This window comes from Solanum dulcamara, chromosome 7 (genome assembly GCF_947179165.1).
Source record: "Solanum dulcamara chromosome 7, daSolDulc1.2, whole genome shotgun sequence".
Lineage (NCBI taxonomy): Eukaryota > Viridiplantae > Streptophyta > Magnoliopsida > Solanales > Solanaceae > Solanum > Solanum dulcamara.
Genome location: NC_077243.1, coordinates 51,446,714 through 51,471,071, shown reverse-complemented (window position 1 = coordinate 51,471,071; position 24,358 = coordinate 51,446,714). Strand labels below are relative to the sequence as shown.

At 36.6% G+C, this 24,358-nt stretch overlaps 1 protein-coding gene across 1 annotated transcript; it reads right to left on the bottom strand.

Moving 5' to 3' along the window:
• Positions 1-18,202: 18,202 nt before the first annotated feature.
• LOC129894743 (uncharacterized) lies at positions 18,203-18,967 on the bottom strand. Its single transcript, XM_055970397.1, has 2 exons — positions 18,783-18,967; positions 18,203-18,689 (listed from the first exon to the last, which is right to left on the bottom strand). Exons 1-2 carry the CDS (start codon positions 18,965-18,967, stop codon positions 18,203-18,205), a joined length of 672 nt encoding a protein of 223 aa, XP_055826372.1.
• Between the last annotated feature and the right edge of the window lie 5,391 nt (positions 18,968-24,358).

Genomic DNA, 24,358 nt, shown 5'->3' with positions numbered 1-24,358 from the left:
GTCATCTCGAGTTCCCTCTAAATGCCATTAGGGGCTATATATATTAGCATCTCGGGGACCCTAGACACGTACTAAAGTAATTCTAACCACTTAAGGAATCCGAAATACTTTTTATAATATAGTCTTTAAGACTTAGAGCCTGTACATTTGATACCTCTTTAAAATATAGAAGTTTCAAGCAAAATAGTTTACTTATTACATGAGTTAGATATCCAGTAGTAGATAGGAGATGCTTAAGAGTAGAATTACCTCAGAGATTGTATCATATTCTACTTACGTCTAAGACATGCCAAAAGAAGGAAGAGGATAAGATTTACACAGTCCATACTTTCCTTCATGGGGTTATTATGTACACATTTTATACTCGGCCCATTCGGGGGCTCGGTGAACAACCATGGAATCATAACCTCATTTTCAGGCAACTACCTCTTAGGAGGAAGAGAGAATAGGCTTACATACACTACTTTTTAAAAAGTGGAAGCCTTGAAAAGCAATACTCGACTCTTGTTGGGGTTCCAACATCAAGTAGTGGATGGGGATTCTGAGGCGTACTTGGAGTCCTGGGAATGGAATTATCCCCACATTTCATATACAACCCACTTAAGGCTAAGACATGCTAAAATAAAAGAAGAATAGCTCTACATACTTATGCCAAAAATATGCCAAGAGAAAGCTTTACATACCTCTTTCGGGTTACTCTTTATCACATTCGCCTCATCATCATTTGAACCTATTCTACACGGAAGAAATACGATTATCAACAACCCTTGACGTTTCGGCATCTTAAGTTGCAGCCAAGTATTCATAGAACCCATTTTCTCGCTCATCTTCTCGACTAGTTCTTTAGTTAGTAAAGGCTTTACCGGAAATCGGGCAGCACCTCCTCTATAACATGCCCTATACAAATTCCCAATTACATTCCTAACCACTACATCCAAAAAATGACAACAACCTTCATCTCATATACACTTAAAATATGGAAACATTACACAACACATGCTCCAAACAACTTGCTTAAAATTATGATACCAAAATAGGGTCTTTTATCTTTATTTCGTAAAACCTTTAACTATACGAAATGGGGGGTCGTGTGGAAGCAACCAGAAGTACCCACGAACTATTTAGTACATGTTCCATCCCTGCAACACCCTACCACACACTTGCAGCCACGCACCACAAGCACAACATCTTACTTTAACTACACTTTAACTATAACGGCTCCAATTTAAATTGCTACTAACGTCAAGCATATTTATGAAATTTTCATATTTCCATTAACCTAAAAGATGTTTAATACACTTCATAACACCACCATAAACTCCAAGTTGAAATAAAAGACATTACCTTACCCGAAATTGGCCAAAACTCGCAAAAACCCACTTCGGAAACCTCTTGATGTGCTGAAATGTAGCGGAATATTTATTTCACTCCTTCTCTGCCCCAAATAGTGATTTTATTCTATTAAACACTATTATGTAACCGTGGAATACTTTAAATAATTAATTTACAAAATGAAAGTTGGAGGCTTACCTTTTGGAGACCAAACCCATAGCCCCCCTTTGTTGGTTCCCTAGGTTTTTTCTCAATTTTGGCTAAGTATAAGTTGATGAAGTGAAGAATTAATCATCCTAAGGTACATATATACACTCCCACGTGATCTAGGAACACCTTAGATAATTAATTCACAAAGGAAAATTGGGTACTTACCCTTTTGTTTTCCTTGTCGCCGTAGGTCCTCTCTCTTAGGCTCTAAGCTTTCTTTTCTTTCTTTGTTCAATATCATGGCTGAAAAATGAGTTAAGAGTCATTAACACATATATATGCTTCCTTTGTAGGTGACATGTGATATCCCCTAAGGGTGACACGTGTCCAGCCCTTATTGGGCCATGTATCCATGCCATGCCTCCTAGGCTGCCACATGTCCTTGTGGGGCCCACCCCCCAAGCAGGTGGGTCACCTAATTCAATGTGTCACTTTCCCAAACTACCATATGGCACCTTCTCTTGCTTCCACGTGTCATTCTCTCCTCTTCCACGTGGGTTCGTAATCTCTTCTTATTTTAAGAACCTATGTAGTCCTTGATACATAAGCTTGGTATGTACTCAAGTGGATTAAGTATGCAAGACTTCTAAGTTAGTAGCTTACGTAGGTAAGACGAGTCTTACGACTCGTTACATGGCCTCCAACTCCTTCTGGACTCTCCTAGCCCTATTTCCAACCTTCTCTCTCACGGGGTATCACATTCTTCTTCCCTTAGAGTTTTTTGATGTGTGTGGATAGTAGGGGGTCATATGGCCATTTTTAAGAGGTTAGGAATACATTTCAAGTTACAAAAGTGCGGGGCATAAAAAAGTCCCTTCGGTTCCCGTGGTCCCACATCATGAGGAAGGGGTTACCCATGCCAAGTTTCACAATATCATTACATTATTGGATCAATCCATAGATAACCAAGGGAATAAAGGTGTACCTCCTCCTCAAATCCAAAATCCAGCCTCTAGGATTTAGGATTCTTAAAGGATGAATCCATTAGACTTCGATTGTTCTAAACTAGATAAGGATCCTATGGAGTTTATTGATCAGGTGTATCAAATTATTTCCATCATAGGTGTGCCAAAAAATGAGAATGCTGAGCTAGTGCCATGTCAATTCAAATGTTAAGCTTGAGTGTAGTATGAGCAATGGGTTATGGAGAGGGATGAAGGGATGGGGCTGATAAGATAGGAAGAGTTCAAAGGTGCTTCCTATAGCACTTCTTTTCATTGGACTTAAGGGAGGACAAAATCCAAGAGTTCATCAACCTCTGTCAAGGGAGTATGAGTGTGAATGAGTATGCCATCAAATTCACAAAATTGTTAAAGTATGCTCCCTTAATGGTCTACGACCCCCGTGCTAGAATGAGTAAGTTTATTTTCGATGTCTCAAACTTTGTGTCCAAGAAGGTCAAGATGGCCATGTTAACAATTTATGCCAAACAAATTGAGGAAGAGAACTTGATGGAGAAGTCTAGAGGGTTCAAGAAAGCTAGAGTAGATGGTGAAAGATTCAACCCTCAAAAGTCTGGTTATGGTAGCTATGGCAAAGGCCAAGGTGGGAAATGGTTTATGGGAAAAGGTTCCACTATTACTCATCCTCCTAAGTTCAACAAGGATAAAGGTCGTAATCCAATGGTCCGTAGGGATAATATTTGTACCCAAGATTTTCTTCCATAAAAGAATTATGGGAGGAGCCACAAAGATGAGTGCTTGGCGGTCTCAAATATGTGCTTCAAATGTTACAAACTGGGTCACCATGCTTAGGATTGTAGAGGTAGAGGGGGTGCTAGGCCTCAAGGCCAAGTTGTTCATGGACAACAAGCTTAAGGAATTGGCCAACACACCAACCATTTCTCTGCATTGCATAGGAGGTAAGAGGTTGAGGAATCCCCAAATATTGTTACTAGTATGTTAAAGTCTTTACTTTTGATGTATATTCATCATTGGACCTGGGTGAAATGATGTCATTTGTTACCCAATCTTAGCTAAATAGGTTTGGTATCTTGCCTGAAATATTAGTAGAGCCTTATTTGGTATCTACCCCCGTGGATGAGTGAGTTATGGCTAGAAAAGTTTATAAGGGTTTTCCCGTGTCCATTATGCATAAAGTTATCCCTTGTGATTTAATGGAGATTGACATCGTGTATTTCAATGTTATACTTGTGATGGATTAGTTACATACATCTTATGCGTCCATAGAGTGTAGGACTCATCGAGTCAAGTTCCAATTTCCAAATGAGTCTATTATTGAATGGGAGGGTCGTGATCCAGTGGTGAAGGGTAAGTTCATCTCTTGTCTTAAGGCCGTAAAATTGATTGCTAAGGGGTGTATTTACAACATAATAAGGGTTAAGGATATCGACTCAAAAAGTCCTCCTCTTGAGTCAGTCCCCATAGTTAATGAGTCTCCTGATGTCTTTCCCGATGACCTTGCTAGTGTCTTTCCCAAAAGGAAAGTTGATTTTAGTATCGATCTCCTCCCCGATACCCAATCTATCTCTATTCCTCCTTACCGGATGGCCCAAAGAGAATTGAAGAAATTGAAGGAACAATTAAAGGCTTTATTAGAAAAGGGGTTCATAGCGCCAAGTATTTCACTGTGGGGTGCTCCCGTTGTATTTGTAACAAAAAATGATGGGTCATTCCAAATGTTTATAGACTATCAGTAATTAAACAAGGTGACCATTAAGAATAAATACCCAATACCTAGGATAGATGACTTGTTTGATCAGTTATAAGGGGTAAGCCATTTCTCCATGATCGACTTTTGGTCCGGCTATCACCAACTAAGGGTGAGGAGTGTAACATTCCATGATGGCTTTCCGAATAAGGTATGGTCACTTTGAGTTTGTAGTAATAAGTTTTAGGTTGACTAATATGCCGACGGTGTTCATGGAACTAATGAATAGGGTGTTCAAACCCTACCTTAATACTTTTGTTGTGGTCTTCATTGATGATGTTTTAATCTACTCTCAGAATTAGGAACAACATAAGAATCACTTGAGGGTTGTGCTCCAAACATTGAGGGATAGGCAATTATTTCGAAAAATTTAGTAAGTGTGAGTTTTGGTTGAAGGAGGTGTCATTTCTTTGTCACATAGTATCCGATGATGGGATCAAGGTTGATCCTAAGAAAATGGAGGAGGTCAAGAATTATCCTAGATCATTGTCTCCTTTGGACATTAGGATCTTCTTGGGTCTAGCTGGGTTCTATAGAAGGTTTGTATAAGGGTTTTCTTCCATCTCATCCCTATGGAAAAATTTACCCAAAAGAAAGCAAAATTTATATGGATGGATGAGTGTGAAAAGAGTTTCCAAACTTTAAAGGATCGACTTACCCCCGCTACTATTCTAACTCTACCAGAAGGATTAGAAGGCTTTTTGGTTTATTGTGATACTTCAAAGATTGGTTTGGGTTGTGTCTAGATGCAAAACGGAAAGGTCATATCCTATACTTCTAGGCAATTGGAGGTTCATGAATGTAACTAACCTACCCATGATCTTGAGTTGGAGACCGTTGTTGTTGCTTTGAAGATTTGGCAGCATTACCTCTACAGGGTGTATGTGGATGTGTTTACCGATCATAAAAGTCTTTAATATGTATTCACCCAAAAGAAGTTTAATCTAAGGTAGAGGAGGTGACTAGAAATCCTCAAGGACTATGACTTGAGTGTGCACTATCATTCGGTTAAAGAAAAGGTGGTTGCTGATACACTAACTAGAGTGTCCATAGAGAGTGTGGCCCATGTTGATGAAGGAAAGAAGGAGTTGGTGAAAGATGGTCACCAGTTGGCTATACTAGAGGTGAAGTTGTGTGGTACAAATGATAGTGGTATGGTTTTTCAAAATGGGTCTGAATGCTCTTTGATGGTGGATATCAAGTCAAAACAAGACCTTGACCCAACACTTGTTAAGTTAAAGAAGTTAGTGAAGAAAAAGAAGATATAAGTCTTTTCTTAAGGGGGATGTGGGGTTATATACTACCACGATGGGTTTTGTGTTCCGGATGTGGGTAGCCTAAGGAATTTGATCTTGAAATAGGCTCATAATTCTTCATACTCCATTAACCCTGGTTCAAAAAAAATCAATCAAGACTTAAAGTAGTTCTACTGGTGGGGTGGCATGATGAAGGACATAGCAAGGTTCGTGTTTGAATGTTCGAATTATCAACAAGTGAAGGCCGAACATGAAAGGTCGGGTAGCTTAGCGCAAGATATCGAACTACTTACTTAGAAGTGGGAAGATGTGAATATGGATTTTGTAGTGGGTTTGCTTTATACACAAAAATATCACAATTCGATATGGTAAATTGTGGATGGAATGACTATGTCGGCTCACTTCCTACTGGTCAAGACTTCATATTGTGCCAAAGATTATGCTAATTTGTATATTCGCGAGTTGGTAAGGTTGCATGGTGTGTCATTGTCAATTATTTTGGATCATGGAACCTAATTCACCTCTCATTTTTGGAGATCATTTCAAAAGGTCCTTAGTACTAAGGTGAAATTAAGAACCTCATTCCATCTAAAAATCAATGGGCATGCTGAAAGAACAATTCAGCTACTAGAGGATATTTTAAGGGCTTGTGTGTTGGAGTTCAAGGGAAATTGGTGTGATCACCTACCGCTCATTGATTTTGCCTATAATAATAGCTACCACTTGATTATTGAGATGTCTCTATTAGGGGCTTTGAATGGAGATGATGTAGATCTCCGATTGGGTGGTTTGAAGTTGGTAAGATGACCTTGTTAGGTCCTAATTTGGTACTTAATGCTTTACAGAAAGTGAAAGTCATTAGACCAAGGTTAAAGATGGTCCAAAGTTATTAGAAGTCTTATTCCGATGTTAGAAGAAGGGATCTTGAGTTTAAAGTGGAAGATTTGATGTATTTGAAGGTTTCACCCATGAAGGGTCTGGTTAGGTTTGCCAAGAAAGGTAAATTTAGCCCTACGTATGTAGTGCCTTATAGAATTTTAAAAGGTGTTGGTAAAATAGCTTATGAGTTGGAATTACCTTTAGAAATGGCCATGGTTCATCCGGTGTTCCCTGTGTCTATGTTGAGGAAATGTGTGGGAGATTCTAGTTCTATAGTGCCTTTAGAGATAATAAATGTTGAAGATAAATTGAACTATGAAGAGATTCCAATTGAGATTTTGGATTGCCAAGTCAAGAGATTGAGGAACAAAGAAGGTACATCCCTTAAAGACCTTTGGAGGAATCAACAAGTTGAAGGTGACACATCCAAAGCAGAATAGGATATGATGAAACGTTACCCTCATATTTTTCATTTTCCAAGTCTTCATATGTATGCATATTCATGAAGTTGAATTTTAAAGTTATGTTTTCTACAAAAGCTTAAAGGTTTCATGTTTGACGCATTTCGAATGTCATTGTATATATGTTGGGTTACTAGTCCTCGTGCCATGTCCTCTTATATGTCAATAGTTCTCATTCAAGGATGAATGTTCCTAAGAGGGAGATATTGTAAGATCCAAAAAATGTGAAAGTTCCTAAAGCAAGGAACCAAGGATGAATTTTCATAGAGGTTGCGGAAACTGGCATCCCAAGCTGCCCATGGAAGCCGTCACATACCATAGTAGGGACCACGTGCCGTGGTGAGCCACCATGGTGGTGATTTATAGACTCAGACTATAGGGGATAAACCATGATGGAGGACCACGCACCATGGTAAGCATCACGTACGTGAAACCCTCCATGGTGAGCCTTTCCCTACGACCCTTAGGAATTTTGATAAGGTACGGTACATAGATGCCCACCATGGTTCATGGAACTCTCCACAGAACATGGTGAGTCCTCGTGATGAACACTCTGTAGGTCCACTTGCAGACCTATACCACAGCCACATTTCACAGCCCATAGTGATATTCACGGACCATGAAGATATCCTACGGTAAAACTTCAGAGACTACCCTTGCAGGCCTTTTTTAAAGTTTTTCTAAGTACCTTATCGTGGGAACCAACCACGCACCGGGGGGGAGCAACATGGACCGTGAAGGGTCCCCATGAAGTCCTTTTCGGCTAGATCTTTAAAGGGGAATTTTAGTCATTTTCTGCATTTTAATTCAAAAGGGTGTCATTTAGAGGATTAATTCTTCCATCTAAAGACCCTAAACCATTCCAAGACATCATTCTACACACTTAGAGTTAATAATCTCAAATTCTCTCTTCCTAAACTCTCTCAAGAACCTCATTTTGGTATCTTTTATTAAATCTTGAGGGTTAGCTAGGGATATGTCTTAGCCCCCGCCAAGTCTTACAATGTAGAAGGTATTGTTGGACATAGTAAGTGATGATATGTTTAGTTTGATTCTTGTGTAATGTGAAGTTCCTTAGTCCCGATTATCCCCTTTTGTTTCTGCTTAATAATTATCACTACCGATGAATTGCTTGATAAATATTAAGAGGCTTGGGTGAGGTGCCTCCAGTCACTTCATTTGTTGTGTCACGTCTAGGCCCTACGCTTGGGTCGTGACACTTTTAGTTCATCTAAATCTATGTCTTTTATTCCTAAGAATCTGATTGAGTTTTTTCTTTATCCGAGTCTCAAGAATCTGATTGAGTTTTTTCTGCTACTTCTATACTTACTATTAAATATATACTTTCATTATATGACATATATTCATTGACATTTATTAATGTCTCTTGAAAATCTTCTATTAATTCTGAATTTCTAGTTCTACTATTATTTCTTTTAGGGCATACATTCATGAAGTGGTCTATACTTCCACAACTGAAACATTCTAATTTATTGTTGTAGTTTTTATCAATTCTGTATTTTCAAAAATGCATGTTTTTATCTAAATATGGCTTTCTAGCAGATGAGTTTCTAAGTAATATCTTCTTCTATTATATGTATAGTAATAGTGAGGTCTACGTCTTCTATAGCATTTTGATTTGTTATGGTCATGATCATAACTGTGAGTTGGATATATATTATATTTTTCCAAAAACTTATTTTATTTTGTTTTAACTATTTCCAGATTTGTATATTCATACATTTTTCAGTTAGTATTTTCATTACATGTTGTACTTTATGTCCTATTGACCATCTAACATTTCGGTTTTGGATTACTCCTACTCTTTTATACCACCTGTTTTCTTTTTCTCTCCCCAAAGCTCCTGATAGCTCATTAAATAACTTCTTCCCTCAATCATCATCAAATGAATTTACACTAATTGTACAGTAATAGAAATAATCTTTTAAAAAATTCTCTACATGAAACCAACTTGTAATACTTAGTTGTTTGTAATGCCCTCTAGGTCATTTCTAAAATAAAGCATTTATTTCATCATTTAGAGTGTTCCTGTAGTGATCCCGAGTCATTTATAACTTGCTGGCACTGACTGTTCGGTTGCTTAGTGTTCATTTGGGTGTTATGCTCATTTTCCTATTTTGGAGCTTTTATAACTTAAAAAAGCAATTTTGGTAATTACTTTAGGTAAACAACCTCAGAATGGAATTATGACATTTCCATCAGTTCTGAAATGGAAAACCTAGGCTTGTAGCATGATCATCATGAGTATCGATACAATCCCTATGCATTTGAAGCCATTTTGTGCTTTAGCCTTTGATATTTGGCCTACAGTTGACTTTGATCAACTTTCATGGAAAATGAACTCGGATGAATATTCTGTTAGCACGGTTAGTTCTTAAATATCAAGTTTGGTCTAGAACGATCCTTCGTTTGCTTCTTGTAGTTTTCGATCTAACCCCAAGGCATATTGTGGAATTTGACTCAAAATGGCACTTAGGTGTGGGACTCACATTTTGTTAAAATAACCTCGTATGGGAATTTCAAATGCAGAATATTAAATTTAGTGGGGTAGCAAATTTCATTTACACGCCCTTGGTTCTGACTGAATCCCGAACCCCATCGGAGACTTTAAAAATGAGAATAATTTATTGGTGCGCTTGTGCATCGTATCTGGTGCACACTCTCCCTATAAGTCAACCTTTCTCATAAGTTTTCTTCTAATATTAAAGTTGTATTTTTTGAGCAATTTAAGCTTGAATTTAGTGAGTCTATATGTTTTTTGTGGAGATCGTCGTGGTGTAGTCGGAATTGGTTGAAGAATAATCGTTTGAGGTAAATTGAATCGTTTTGCTACTGCCATTGGTGAGTTTTGAGCTAAGGTTTTTGGAAAAATTTTACACTTGATTTCCTGGGCACATTAGGTTCGAATCTAGCAATTCAAGAGGCTAATCCGTGTGGTTTTTCAGGGAGAACTCGTCAGTTGGTTGGAAATCACATTTGAAGCTTTGTTGGAGGTAATAATTGTGATTTAGTTGCCGCCGTAGCTCATTTTGGAGCTCTATTTATGGGAAGTTTTGAAGGATGAATTTTTTATTATTTTAGGTCCAAATTTGGTGATTCAACAAACTACAATGTAGGGTTTTTCAAGAGGATTGTTGTAGTATTATTGATTTTAGCTATTGGACCTTCATTTTTGGTAATTTCTTGAATATAGTTGTTGCCCTTGTTTTCCCTTTTAGCTTTAATGGTGATTTTATGCATGTTGGTTTTTGGGGGGTGATTCAAGCCTTGAATTGTGTTTCTTTTTTGAACACAAGTTCGGAATAGCATTTAATACCGTTTCAAGGAGTCAATTCCATAATTTATGGAGTGGGTCCCATATTCCCATTTTTTACTCCAAAATTTGACCGATATCCAAAATTAGTAAATTTGGTGTTAAGACAATCGTATTGATGTTCTGATTCTATTATTTTCATGATAAAGGTCAAAGTACTAGCTATCATCATTGAATTTGAGCTAGCTAGAGTTTGTTACCGGAAATGAAGGTGAGCACACAACGTTCTAGTTTTACCTGTCTCCCTCTGTATATATATATATATATATATATTGTTTGTATTATTCTCTTTGAGAAAGTCTTATTTTTGTAGTCCACTTTTGGGAATTGTACTCATTTTGTAGTAGTGTTGTACATGTGACTTCTAGATTCTGGGAGAAATTTTTTTGTTTATATATATTTTGATTTTCTTCCATCGTTCATTTTTTATGTTCTTCCATTACTACTTTTAGTTTAAATTGTTGGTTTTCTGCCTTGACATCCTATTACTCATAGTTCCAGGATATGGGTCGGCTTGCTACTGGGGTCATAGTAGGGGTCATCATGACCTAAGAAATCGGTTTGTTACATTGTTCTACCTTTATTAGAGTACTTCTTTGCAATATTAACAAACCACTATTTGGGTCTTGTCTAGTAATTAGACTATGTATTTAATTTATAACATTCTATGGGTTTTCTCCCATATTTACCAAAGCTTGGAATTCTTTTGGGAAATTAGACTTATATGCTTCCCAAATTGCTTTTGCATATTCTTCTAAAAAGATTTCAACATATATTGTGTCTGCATCTGCATCTTGGTATGTTTTGATATAATCTGCTACTACTATTCCTTTTCATAGTTCTATAACTGTATTCCATATTTGAGAGACCTGTGCTGTGATATTTAATATTTTTTCTTTATTTCCTCCTTCTTGTAACCTAATATTCTCTTCTATATGCATTCTTCTCCCTATTGGTTTTATGTTTTCTATTATTAATTCAGGATTTACCCTGAATACTTTCCTTCTTGGTACATTTCCTATACTCGTGTCTGCAGTATGTTGTTGAGTCGTTCTTTGGAAAGTGATAAAGAACAGAACAAATAAACCTAGAGAATTGGAGGTTCCACGAAACATCCACTGAGGAGGCAAAACTAATGCATATAGAAAACTATGAGACCCTACTATGTTATGAAGATAAAAAAATTCACTACAATAAAAATACTTGCTACGATTAAAATAAAAGACTAGACATAGAGATAGAAACTCTAGCGTTAGTAGATACCGGATATACAGGTTGTATAATAAATAAGAAAAATAATACCATTAAGTCTAATAACAGTTCTAAACAAACCAATTACAGCAATACAAATGGATGGAACCCATTATATATACCAGAATTATATATATAAAACACAAGTTAACTTCATAAATACATGCAATAAATTTTATAAATCAACTTATAATATTGATAGAATATAGGTGAGAGATTTAAACATAAATGTAGATTTTGTGCTAGGATTGCAATTTATATTACATAATAATAAATGTTGTTTAATTACAAGAGATGGGGTCGTATTCTTTAAAAACACTACTTATACCCTAGTACAAACTACAAAACTAGAAACAAAATGAAGATACAATAATGGTAAATTGGAAATTATATCTTTTAGCACGTCAGACCATAAGAACCTACAAACATGTTGTAAAATTTGTAAGAATAACACTGAGTGTTGTAAAATCCAAGAAGATATGTATGAAGAACAAGATTACGATAAAGAAGATTATACACTGATAAAGATTATACACTGATAGATATAGAAATTAAATTTTATAACTTTAAGATAGAAATTGAAAGAATAAGAATTATTAAAAGCCCAAAGGATTTAGAAGATATAGTAAGGATACTTGATGATATGGAAATAATTGGACAACAACCACTAAAACATTGGGAAGTGAATAAAGTAATATGTAAGCTAGATATTATAAATCCAGAATATGTAATAAAGATTATCACAATAGAGGCAACTAATCAACATATGGAAGACTTTAGTATACAAATCAAAGAATTAGTATGCCTAAGAGTAATAAGAAGATCCACATGGAAACATAGATGTCACGATCCGATTTCTCAGTTCATGATGACGCCTACTATGACCCACCAGTAGGCAAGCCGACACATATCCCAGAAATACAAGTAATCCGATGTCAGGGTAGAAGACCAACAATCTAATCTAAAAGAGTAAAGTAATAATAGGAGCATACAATGAACAGGCGGAAGTAACTAAATATATACAAACCAAAAGATTCCTCCCAGAACCAAGAAGTCACATGTACAGACCTACTAGTAAAAAGAGTACAAGTCTCAAAAGTGGATCACGCAAACAGAGCTGTCTCAAAAAGTAAAAGACAGTTAAAATATATATACATAGGGAGATGGGTAAATCCAGGATATAATATGTTACCTAACCTAGGGCCTAGTTGTAACAGGGCGATCGAAAACCCGAAGGGCTCCAACCAAGTCTCTTGTACATATCATAAGCATACATAAGGTAAAATATAAAAGCGAAAATATCATAAGAGAGTCTAAAACCTTTGAATAGAAATTTGAAAATGTCTTATGACAACATAGACTCAAACATATGTCCAACTAGATGCCTCTAAAATGAGTATGGGCGGAGGATAAGACATGTCCCTAGCTCACCCTCAATATACAACATAAGCAAAAGTCTTTTGAAAAGAAAATAGTAACCAACTTAAAACTAGTCCCTGGTCAATGAGGATTCACAACAACACCTTCGGATATGAATGCCTACTAATTATGTGGATGATTAGTATCTTCAACCTCAACCCCTACATTATGAGACAATATAGGATAAAAGTGTGTATTAGTAGGTTGGAATATACTAAGTATGAGGGCGTGACATGCAACAAAAATCATGAAATGCAAAGATAAAGTAAAAGACATGATAAGATGGAATACATAAAGTCATGAGAAAATCATCTTGACCTAGGCATTTAAAAACATAAATCCGAAATCGTAACATACTTAAGAGATCATACATATGTGGGATAGGAACCATAACCGACAATAAGACCACGCGAGCTATAACATAGAATATGATGATCCCCACATCGAGAAGGGAGAGGCTATTTTGCCAAGGTAGACTCCTAATCATGAACATGTGCTATTTGTGGATCCACTAGCTAGGCCATAAAGGCAATCCTATGGTGGAACGTAGTTATGAGACAAGAGACTTTATATAAGGATCCCTTGCTTTGAGCTCCCACCTCAAGTCCACATTCGGTGCTAAGTAAAATACCATGGAATACATACATAGCATAAAAATTATAATGACACATATCATAGTCATGATCATAGGTTTGAAATCATAGAGTAGCTCATTTTCATAACATACTTATAATGTGAGAATTGCTCTTTCATCATTACAATCATTTTTGCATAATTTATATCATTAGGCCTTAGGTCACCTTACTTCATAACTTGCATAAAAAACCATAATTTGAAACATATTTATAATTTATGATCATAATAAAAATACATAGTCATAATTCATACTATGAAAATTCATTACAATAGCTTGAACTTGAAATTAGGGTCTCAGTCGCACATTCAACATAGCGTTCAGACTCATGTCCGTTCTATGATATGAATGCATGATCAATTTACTTGAAAATTATAAAATTAACTTGAAGATATGCATGATCATAAATTTTATATCAAACCATACATAATTTATATAGATAATATACTTTAGAGGTATAAATCAAAATACTCATAATTTACATCATGAAACATGGAAATTAAAATAGGAGAATTCATGGAAAAAACACTTCAATTTAATTCAATAACCCTCAATTTATATCAAAATAGACTAATGATCATACTTTAAATCAAAATTCATGAAATTTAAATGGAGATCAGAAAACCCATAAAATACAATACTTTAATTTGATAGAAAACCTTGAGAAATTAATTGGGCTTAATGGATGAAAGGATACGTGAATCAATACCCACATACCTTGAGTGAGAACACTAATTAATTTTGAAGAAGTTGAGAATTTTGATGGAGAAATTGTGTGAATTTGCTTTTAGTCTTCAATGGAAACCCTTGGGAGTCTTTTTGTAGAGAGAGAAATATTTTATAGATGAATTATAGAAGAATTAATAGAATTAAAGGTTTAGGTTAATTTATATAATTGAATTAGATCCCCAAAACATATACGTTCATTAACTATAATTTGAGAAAAGTCTAAAATGCCCAAAAAAAATAATTGGGCAAGAACTGCCTCCGAGGTCCGCGACGCGGACCTGTTGTGGCCAACTAGGCTAGAAATTGTCCGCAGGTCTGCGATGCGGTCCTGACGCGGACCACACTATTTTGTGGTTTCTTCAAAAATCTTTCTTCCAATCTACGGGTCCTAAAAATACAATTAGAACATTTTTCCACAGGTTTTGACCACCTGATTGATATTCTGAACTCAAATTTTCCAAAAAGATTAAGGATATTACGTAACATAAATGGACTATTTCCAAGGCATTCTTAAGGTATTTTATGAGCATTTTTGAGGAGTGTTACAATATGTCCCCCTTGGAAACATTCGCCCTCGAATGAGATTCAACTAATATAGGAAAGACATGGAACAAGGATTTACAAACCCCACATGGATATGAGGACACTTTGAAAAAGAATGGATAGAACGTGCAACCGTCATACTTAAAAGTAAAATGTAGTCCTTGAGAGAAATCATTTTTTCATGAATCATGCATTGATATGAATGACATATGGAACTGAAGCATAGAAGTTTAATTGATTTAATCATGAGCAACTTTGTACCTTTAGGCTTGAGTGAAAGGAAAGAGATAAGGATATAGCTTCATCATGTCCGATTCCGCTTCCCACGTAGCACTCTCTACTGGTTGATTTCTCCACAACACTTTGACCAATGCAACATCTTTATTTCTCAGCTTCTTCACTTGTCGGTCAAAAATCTCAATCTAGACCTCCTCATAAGTCAAATTCTCTTCAATACTCACATTCCCATTGGCACAATAGATTTTGGATCACCCACAAACAACCTCAACATTAACACATGAAATACCGGATGAACCGAAGCCAACTCAAGTGGCAAGTGTAACTCATATTCTACCTTACCAATGCACTTCAATATCCTATATGGTCCTATCTATCTAGGGCTCAACTTTCCTTTCTTACCAAACCGCATTACCTATTTTATAGGTGAAATCTTCAAATACACCATGTCATCCACATCAAACTCAAGCTCTCTCCTCCTAGTTTCTGAATAAGACTTTTGACGACTTTGAGCCATTTTCAACCTTTCTCTTATGAGACTTACTTTGTCCATTGCATTGATTAATTAATCTATACCAATCAATGCCATCTCACCAACTTCAAACCACCCCATCGAAGACCTACATCTTCTCCCGTTCAAGGCTTCAAAAGGAGGCATTTGGATCCTAGAGTGATAAAGGTTATTATAAGCGAACTCAATTAATGGAAAATGGTCATCCCAATTTCTCTAAGGTCAATCATACATGCCCTTAACATATCCTCCAAGGTTTGAATTATCCTCTCGGCTTGCCCATCGGTTTGAGGATGAAAAACGGTACTTAGCTTGACTTTAGTGCCAAGAAATTTTTGAAATGACTTCCAAAAATGTGAACTAAATTAAGTACCTCTATCCGATATAATCGATAAAGGAACACATGAAGTTTCACAAGTTCACGAATGTACAACTTATCATAGTCTTTGGCACCATAAGAAGTTTTGACCCATAGAAAATGCGCAGATTTGGTCATTCTGTCCACAATGACCCAAATAGAATCATGTTGTCTTCTAGTACGAGGAAAACCTATGACAAAGTCTATATTCACATCTTCCCATTTCAATGTAGGAATTTTAATTTCTTGAGCTAGACCTCCCGGCCTTTGATGTTCAACTTTCACTTGTTGGTAATTAGGACACTTAGCCACGAATTCCACTATATCCCTCTTCATGCCATCCACAAATACACTTCCCTCAAGTCATGATACATCTTTGTGGATCCCGGATGAATTGAATAACGAGAACTATGGGCCTCATTTAATATCAACTCTCTTACCCCATCAATATTTGGAACACATAACCGACATTGGTAACATAGTACCCCATCTTCTCCTAGGAAGAAAGCCTCAATGGACTTTTCAGTAACCTACTTTTTCAATTTGACCAAAGTTGGATCATTGTCTTGCTTGGCCTTGACTTCTTCCACAAGAGAGAATTGTGAAATATTATGTATAATAATGTCTGCATCATTGGAATCAACCAAACACACACCTAAATGTGCCAATATATGGACCTCTTTGACCAATTCCCTTTTACCTTCCTCAACATGTGAGACACTACCCATAGGCAACCGACTAAGAGAATTGGCTACAGTATTTACCTTACTCGGATGATAAAATACGCTCATGTCATAGTCTTTTAGGAGTTCAAGCCACCTTCTTTGCCTATGGTTTAAGTCCTTTTGACTAAAAACATATTGAAAGCTTCTGTGGTCAGTAAACACATCAATATGCACCCCATAAATATAATTGGCACTAAATTTTCAATGCAAAAACAACCGCCGCAAGTTCAAGATCATGGGTTGGATAGTTTCTTTCATTTACTTTAAGTTGTCTAGAGGCATAAGCTATAACCTTAACATGTTGCATCAAGACACAACCAAAACCAACACGTGATGCATCACAATAAACAACAAACCCATCTGAACCTTCGGGCAATGTAAAAATAGGAGCTGACGTAAGACGATCGTTCAATATTTGGAAATTTCCTCACATTCTTCCGACCATTTAAATTTTACCTTCTTTGGTGTCAACTTGGTTAAAGACGAAGCAATAGATGAGAACCCTTCAATAAACCTTCTGTAGTATCTGGCTAAGTCCAAAAAGCTTCTAATGTATGAAGGAGATAATGATCTAGGCAAATTTTTAACTATCTCCATTTTCTTTGGATCTACTTTAATCCCATCACCGGACACCACATGGACAAGAAATGCAACCTCTCTTAGCCAAAATTTGCATTTACTAAATTTAGCGAATAGTTCCTTTTCCCTCAACATTTGCAACACAATCCTCAAGTGACCCATATGATCTTCCTCATTTCGAGAGTAAATAAAGATGTAATCAATAAATACCACTACAAACATGTCTAAATATTAATTAAAAATGCGATTCATCAAATCCATGAATATAGAAGAAACATTTGTCAACCCAAACGACATTACTACAAATTTAAAATGACCATACCTTGTCCGAGAGGCCATCTTGGGAATGTCACACTCCCTTACCCTCAATTGATGATAACCAGAACAGAGGTCAATCTTGGAAAAATAGCTTGCTTGTTGTAATTGATCAAACAAGTAATCTATTCTTGGGATTGGATATTTGTTCTTTATGGTGACCTTATTCAATTGATGATAGTCTATTCACATTCGGAGTGACCTATCTTTTTTCTTAACAAACAACACAGGGGCACCCCAAGGTAAAATACTCGTTCTTATAAAACCCTTATCCAACAAATCCTTTAATTGTTCTTATAACTCCTTAAGTTCTGCCAGACCCATACGATAAGGAGGAATAGAGATAGGTTGGGTATTAGGAAGGAGATCTATGCCAAAGTCAATCTCTCTTTCGGGAGGAATGCCAGGCAAATCATCGAGAAACCCGTCAAAAAACTAATTAACTATAGGACCGACTCAAGGGTAGGAGTTTTGGGATCAATGTCCCTAACTTGAACAATATGATAAATGCACCCTTTGGAAATCATTCTTCGGGCCTTAATACATGAGATGAATCGACCCTTAACCCCTGAATCATTACCCTTCCTTTCATGAATAAGCTCATTAGGGAAGTAAAACTTAACCACACGAGTTCTACAATATATAGATGCGTAAGTGACATGTAACCAATCCATACCAAGAATGATGTCAAAATCAGTCATATCATGTTGAATAAGGTCACATGGAATAACTTTGTGCAAGACCCATACGGGACAATTTCTATAAGCTCTCTTGGTTAACACCGAACCACCAATGGGAGTCTAAACCGAGAAAGGTTTTATTAACACTTGGGGCACACATCAACCTCATAGCAATGTAAGGAGTAACAAAAGACAAGTTGGCACCCTGATCAAGCAATAAATATACATCAAAGTTAAAGACTTGTAACATACTCGTGACCACATAACGAGACTCGTCAACCTCTTTCCTAGCATGAAGAGCATAGAAGCAGTTTTTGCGTTGGCCACCCTTAGGTTGAGCTTGGGCACCTTGTTTCACTTGTCCTCCTATAGAATAACCATCTCCACCCTTATTGGCTACAAGAGGGCAATCGGATCGCATATGGCCCATCTTTCCACATTGATACCAAGCATCCAGTCCCATTAAGCACCTTTCTTCATGACGCTTTCCATACTTTGCACACCTTTGAATAGAAGGGTTCCTAGCAGTTGCACCTCCTTCACCTTGAGATTTAGGGTATGGCACCCTATTCTTAGAAAAATTCTTCCCCGAGATTTGGCCTTAATGAGAGTGTATATTGCTACCAACGGTCCTAACATTAGAGAACCCACTTTCATACCGGGCCTTCTTAGAATCCCTTACTCTCATTTCTTTGATCTTTTCTCCTTCAATTTGTTCGACAAAAGTCATAAAACGAGATATTTCCATCTTCTTAACAATTATAGCAGTTCGACATTCCTTAGCAATGAAGTTGGACACCCCCGATATGAATTTGCTCATTGTAGCACGTGGATTGGCAACCATTGAAGGAGTATACTTGGATAGCTTAGTAAACTTGAGGTCATAGTCCCTCATCCCCATATTCCCTTATCGAAGATTTATTAACTCCAACACTTTAGCCTCCCTTAACTTAAAAGAAAAAAGTGATCAAGGAAAGCAAGTTTGAAAGCTTCCCATTCGACAGGACCTTCATCCACCCTCTCCGACTTCCATTGAGTGTACCATAGTTGAGCAACAGTTTTGAGTTGGTAAGCCACCAACTCCGCTTTTCCTTTCGAAGTCACCTCTATAATACTCACTATTTTGTAAACCTCATCAATGAACTGTTGAGGATTCTCATCGACCCTTAAGCATGAAATTTTGGAGGATTCATTTGTGCAAAGTCCCTTACTATTGAGGCTATAGTACGAACATTAGGAGGAGCCACAACACCTTGGTTGTTCACTACTCTGGATAGCATACTGATAGCGGTTCGGAACTCTGCATTAGTCACTTGGTCCGGTAAAGGACCATTGTCTTGAGGAGCCGGGGATCTTGGGTTTTATTAACATTCTCTCCCCTTAGAAATGGTGGTCTTCTTGGAGCTATTTTTCTGAAAATCACAAAGAAAGACTATTAAGGAAAAGAAGTCTGAATGTAAACTCTATAGCATGAATGGATCATGAAAAAAGTGAGAATTCTTAAAATGCCTCATAGCCTCCTACTCATAAGTGTGGCGCGATTAACAACAATGAATAAGACTCTACTTGATCTAGCATGTTTGACACCCTAGAATACTTGGAAAACCTTGTGCTCTAATACTAAGTTTGTCATGATCCAACCTAGGGCCTAGTCGTAACACAACGATCTAAACCCCAAAGGGCTCCAACCAAGACTCTTGTACATATCATAAGCATACATAAGGTAAAATATAAAAGAGGAAACATCATAGAGAGTCTAAAACCTATGAATAGAAATCTAAAAATATCTTATGACAATATAGACTCAAACATATATCCAACTAGATGCCTCTAAACATGAGTATGGCGGAGGATAAGACATGTCCCTAGCTCACCCTCAATATACAACATAAGCAAAATTCTTTTGAAAAAAAATAGTAATCCACTTGAAACTAGTCCCGGGTCAATGAGGACTCACCACAACACCTTCGGATATAAACGCCTACTTATTATGTGAACAATCAGGATCTTCAACCTCAACCCCTACATTATGAGATAATGTAGGATAAACATATGCATTAGTAGGTTGGAATATACTAAGTAAGAGGTCGTGACATGCAACATATATAATGGAATACAAAGGTCATGTAAAATATATGATAAGATAGAATACGTAAAGTCATGAGAAAATTATATTGACCAAAGCATTTAAAAACATAAATCCGAAATCGTAACATACTTAAGAGATCATACATATGTGGGATAGGAACCATAACCGACAATAAGACCACGCGAGCTATAACATGGAATATGATGATCCCCACATCGAGAAGGGAGAGGCTATTTTGCCAAGGTAGACTCCTAATCATGAACATGTGCTATTTGTGGATCCACTAGCTAGGCCATAAAGGAAATCCTACGGTGGCACGTAGTTATGAGACAAGATACTTAATATAAGGACCCCTTACTTTGAGCCCCCACCTTAAGTCCACATTCGGTGCTAACTCAAATCTCACGGAATATATACATAGAATAAAAATCATAATGACGTATATCATAGTCATGATCATAGGTTTGAAATCATAGAGTAGCTCATTTTCATAACATACTTGTAATGTGAGAATTGCCCTTTCATCATTACAATCATTTTTACATAATTCATATTGTTAGGCCTTAGGTCACCTTACTTCATAACTTGTATAAAAAATTTATAATTCATGATCATAATGGAAATACATAGTCATAATTCATACTTTTAAAATTCATGACTATAGCTTGAACTTGAAATTAGGCTATGACATTAATGCATGATCAATTTATTTGAATATCATGAAATTAACTTGAGGATATGCATGATCATAAACTTTATATCAAACCATACATAATTCATCTAGATAATATACTTTAGAACTATAAATCAAAATACTCATAATTTACATCCTGAACCCTACAAATCAAAATAGGAGAATCAATGGAAAAAATCTCTTCAATTTAATTTAATAACCCTCAATTTATATCCAAATAGACTAATGATCATACTTTAAATCAAAATTCATGAAATTGAAATGGAGATCACAACACCCATAAAATACCATACTTTAATTTAATAAAAAACTTTGAGAAATTAATTGGTCTTCATTGATGAAAGGATCCATGAATCAATACCCACATACATTTAGTGAGAACACCAATTAATTTGGAAAAACTTGAGAATTTTGATGGAGAAATTGAGTGAATTTACTTGAAGTCTTCAATGGAAACCCTTGAGAGCCTTTTTGTAGAGAGAGAAATATTTGATAGATGAATTGTCGAAGAACGAATAGAATTAGAGGTTTATGTTAATTTATAGAGTTGAATTAGATCCTAAAAACGTGTAGGTTCATTAACTAATAATTTGGGTAAAGTCTAAAATGTCCAAAAAAACTTTGTTCGGCCAGAACTGCCTCCCAGGTCCGCATCGCGGACCTCTCGCCGCCAACTCAGCCAAAAATTGTCCCCAGGTCCTTATCGCGGTCCTGTCGCGGACCAGACTATTTTGTGTTTTTTTCGAAAATCTTTCTTTCGATCTACGAGTCCTTAAAATCCACCAAAAATATTTTCTCGCATGTTTTGACCCCCTGATCGATATTCCGAACTCGGATTTTCCAAAAAATGCGTTACATGAACGACCTATTTCCAAGGCATTCTTAAGGTATTTTGTGGTCATTTTTGAGGGGTGTTACACAATATTCTCACCCTCACCTCCCATCACAACTGAAGTAGGCTCGAATAAATGCTGTAGCTAGTACTTGGACCTGTATTATGAAAACAGATTCAGAGTGTAGTATGAGTACCAAAACAACATGTACCCACTATGCATCATAGGCCAACTGAGCACGATAAGCAAAAGTAAACTGAAGTGTAAGTAAAAGATGACAACCAAAAATATGGCAAGGAGTAAATGCAGGTATATACACGAGCATACTAACAAACAAAGAGAGAGTGTCTAACTAAATTGGTCGAGCTCCCATAAGCCTAATAGGAGAAAATAAAAGTTGAAGTAAAATGAATGGAGCCAAAAGGATTCCAATAATATCACCATTTCATAGACTTGAACTAAACCATTCCAAAATTCTAATACCTCAACCCAATGCTGAGAATAGGGGAAAACATTGAATGGAAGATTCATCAGGGAATAAGGAATTGAACCACGTGTAAGCTGGACCACAAACTTCGACTGGGAAACTATAGGTAATGAGTCGATAGGAGAAAGGTAGACCACGGAATTTAACCTGGTAACTATAGTTAGACCATAAACTTCAACTAGGTAATTGTAGCTGAGGAGCCTGATCAAACGTAAGCTAGACCACGGACTTCAACTGGGTAACTATAGCTAAGGGAGTGAACCAAATTAGAACTAGATACCAACCGTGCATCACGGGGAGTACCCCTAAATCGAGTGTCATCAACTTTAGCTCAAACAAAATATAAGCCGACTCGTCCAAAAGACTCCTAAGAATCAACAACTATGTGATACAATATCGATAGGAGAATAGGGCATTATGGAAATAAGGCCACATATTGTGTTACCTCCTAGCTAAAGCTCAAACTATCAGACTCAAGTCTGCTATATCTGTTTATAGAGAGCTAACAGTCTGAAATGACGCAGAGAAGTTCTAAGGACCAATGGCACAAAACTTGTGCAAGTCTAAGGCAATCACTTATCTAATCCTAGACTAAGACCAAACATGATTCCAAAAATATAACCAAAGACACAACACACACCACAAGGTATGGATGATCAACAATAATGAGACGTGCTTTAATAGTACGACAATACCCCAAAAATAACACCTAGGGCATGAAATATAGGAATTTAGCATACTCAACACCCAACCGCTCCAAACTCATACAAATCAATATATACAATTGCCTAAACATACTCAGTCCTATGAGGGGTAAATCGTAGCCTACTTGTAAGCCGACCATGCTTGATCAAAATCATGAAACCAGAGACTTTCCCTTACGAGTGGCCTCTGAATACTGCCATATTATCAAAAATTAAATCACAACATTAATACGATTGTTATTACACTGGAATTATCATATTCGGAGACAAACTAATGTTGGGGTCTAAAATGAGAAATGTGGGATGCACGTCTAAAATTCTGGAATTGACCCAAAAAATAGGTTCTAAATTTCTCCCAAAGCTCACAAATCAATTTGATAAATAGTATAGGGTTGGTAAGCTATGCAAAATGGGCATGCACGAAAATTCTCATAATTTGAGCTAAGAAGGTGAAAGAAAGCAGCAACTTTGATTAGCTATTTCTCACAAATAACACACCCATGACCAAAACAAAAGATACCATGATAATTCTTACAAAAAATCCCCCAATCTAGACTCAAAAATCACTAACACTGAGTTAAATTGGCCAAGTTATAATTCTTCAAATTTCAATAAAATATCTCTAAAAAAATCACTAGAACAGTAGCTAATTACAAATTCTTACATCACACTAGGTTTCCTCTAGTGTTTCCGAGATCCCTACTATATTTCCCACAAAAATCTCCTAAATTTGGCCCTTTAAAGGGGGCAGCCCAGTGTACTTAAGCTCCCGCTATGTGCACGGTCCAGAGAATAGTCCGACCACAAGGGTCTATTATACGCTATTTTACCTTGCCTTTCTGCCAGAGGCTGTTTCCAAGGCTGGACCCGTGACCTCCTGGTCACATGGCAATAACTTTACCAGTTAATCAAAGGCTCTCCTTCTAAATTTGGACCATTGAATCGCCTTAATTAAGCTCGAAATAAAGGAAATATCGACTTTTGAAGTTGAAGAAGTAAGATGAAAATCATCCTTGGTCTTTATTAAAAGACCAGGACATTGGCCTTCACAAACGCGACTACAGTGCTCTGCAAATGAGGATGTTAAGAACCTTGACCTTCCCGAATGCCGCCAGAGGCATATGATTACAGAGGCTAAAGACTTACACCTCCGTGAATTCGTCCATGGCTCCGCAATTGTGGAGAGTAATCTTTGTTACACCAGATATCAACTACAAAGTTGATATTTCTCAAGTTCTAATATTTCAATGGGGTGCTTAGAAATCATTCAAAATCTGGTATACACAAACGAAATATGCTAACCCACTAAATTCGATGCTCTAAACTTAATAGTGCAGTTGAAATTTCTATACGAGGCTGTTCCAATTGAAAGTGGATCCCACATCCAAGGGTAATTTTGAGCCATATTATACCACGGGCCTCAAGATT

Excerpts from the sequence above, each read along its gene's own strand:
- LOC129894743 (XM_055970397.1), bottom strand. The coding sequence starts at position 18,967 with ATGGTTGCCAATCCACGTGCTACAATGAGCAAATTCATATCGGGGGTG. Across the intron at positions 18,690-18,782 it reads AGGGATTCTAAGAAGGCCCG|GGTGCCATACCCTAAATCTC; the intron begins GTATGAAAGTGG and ends TTCTAAGAATAG.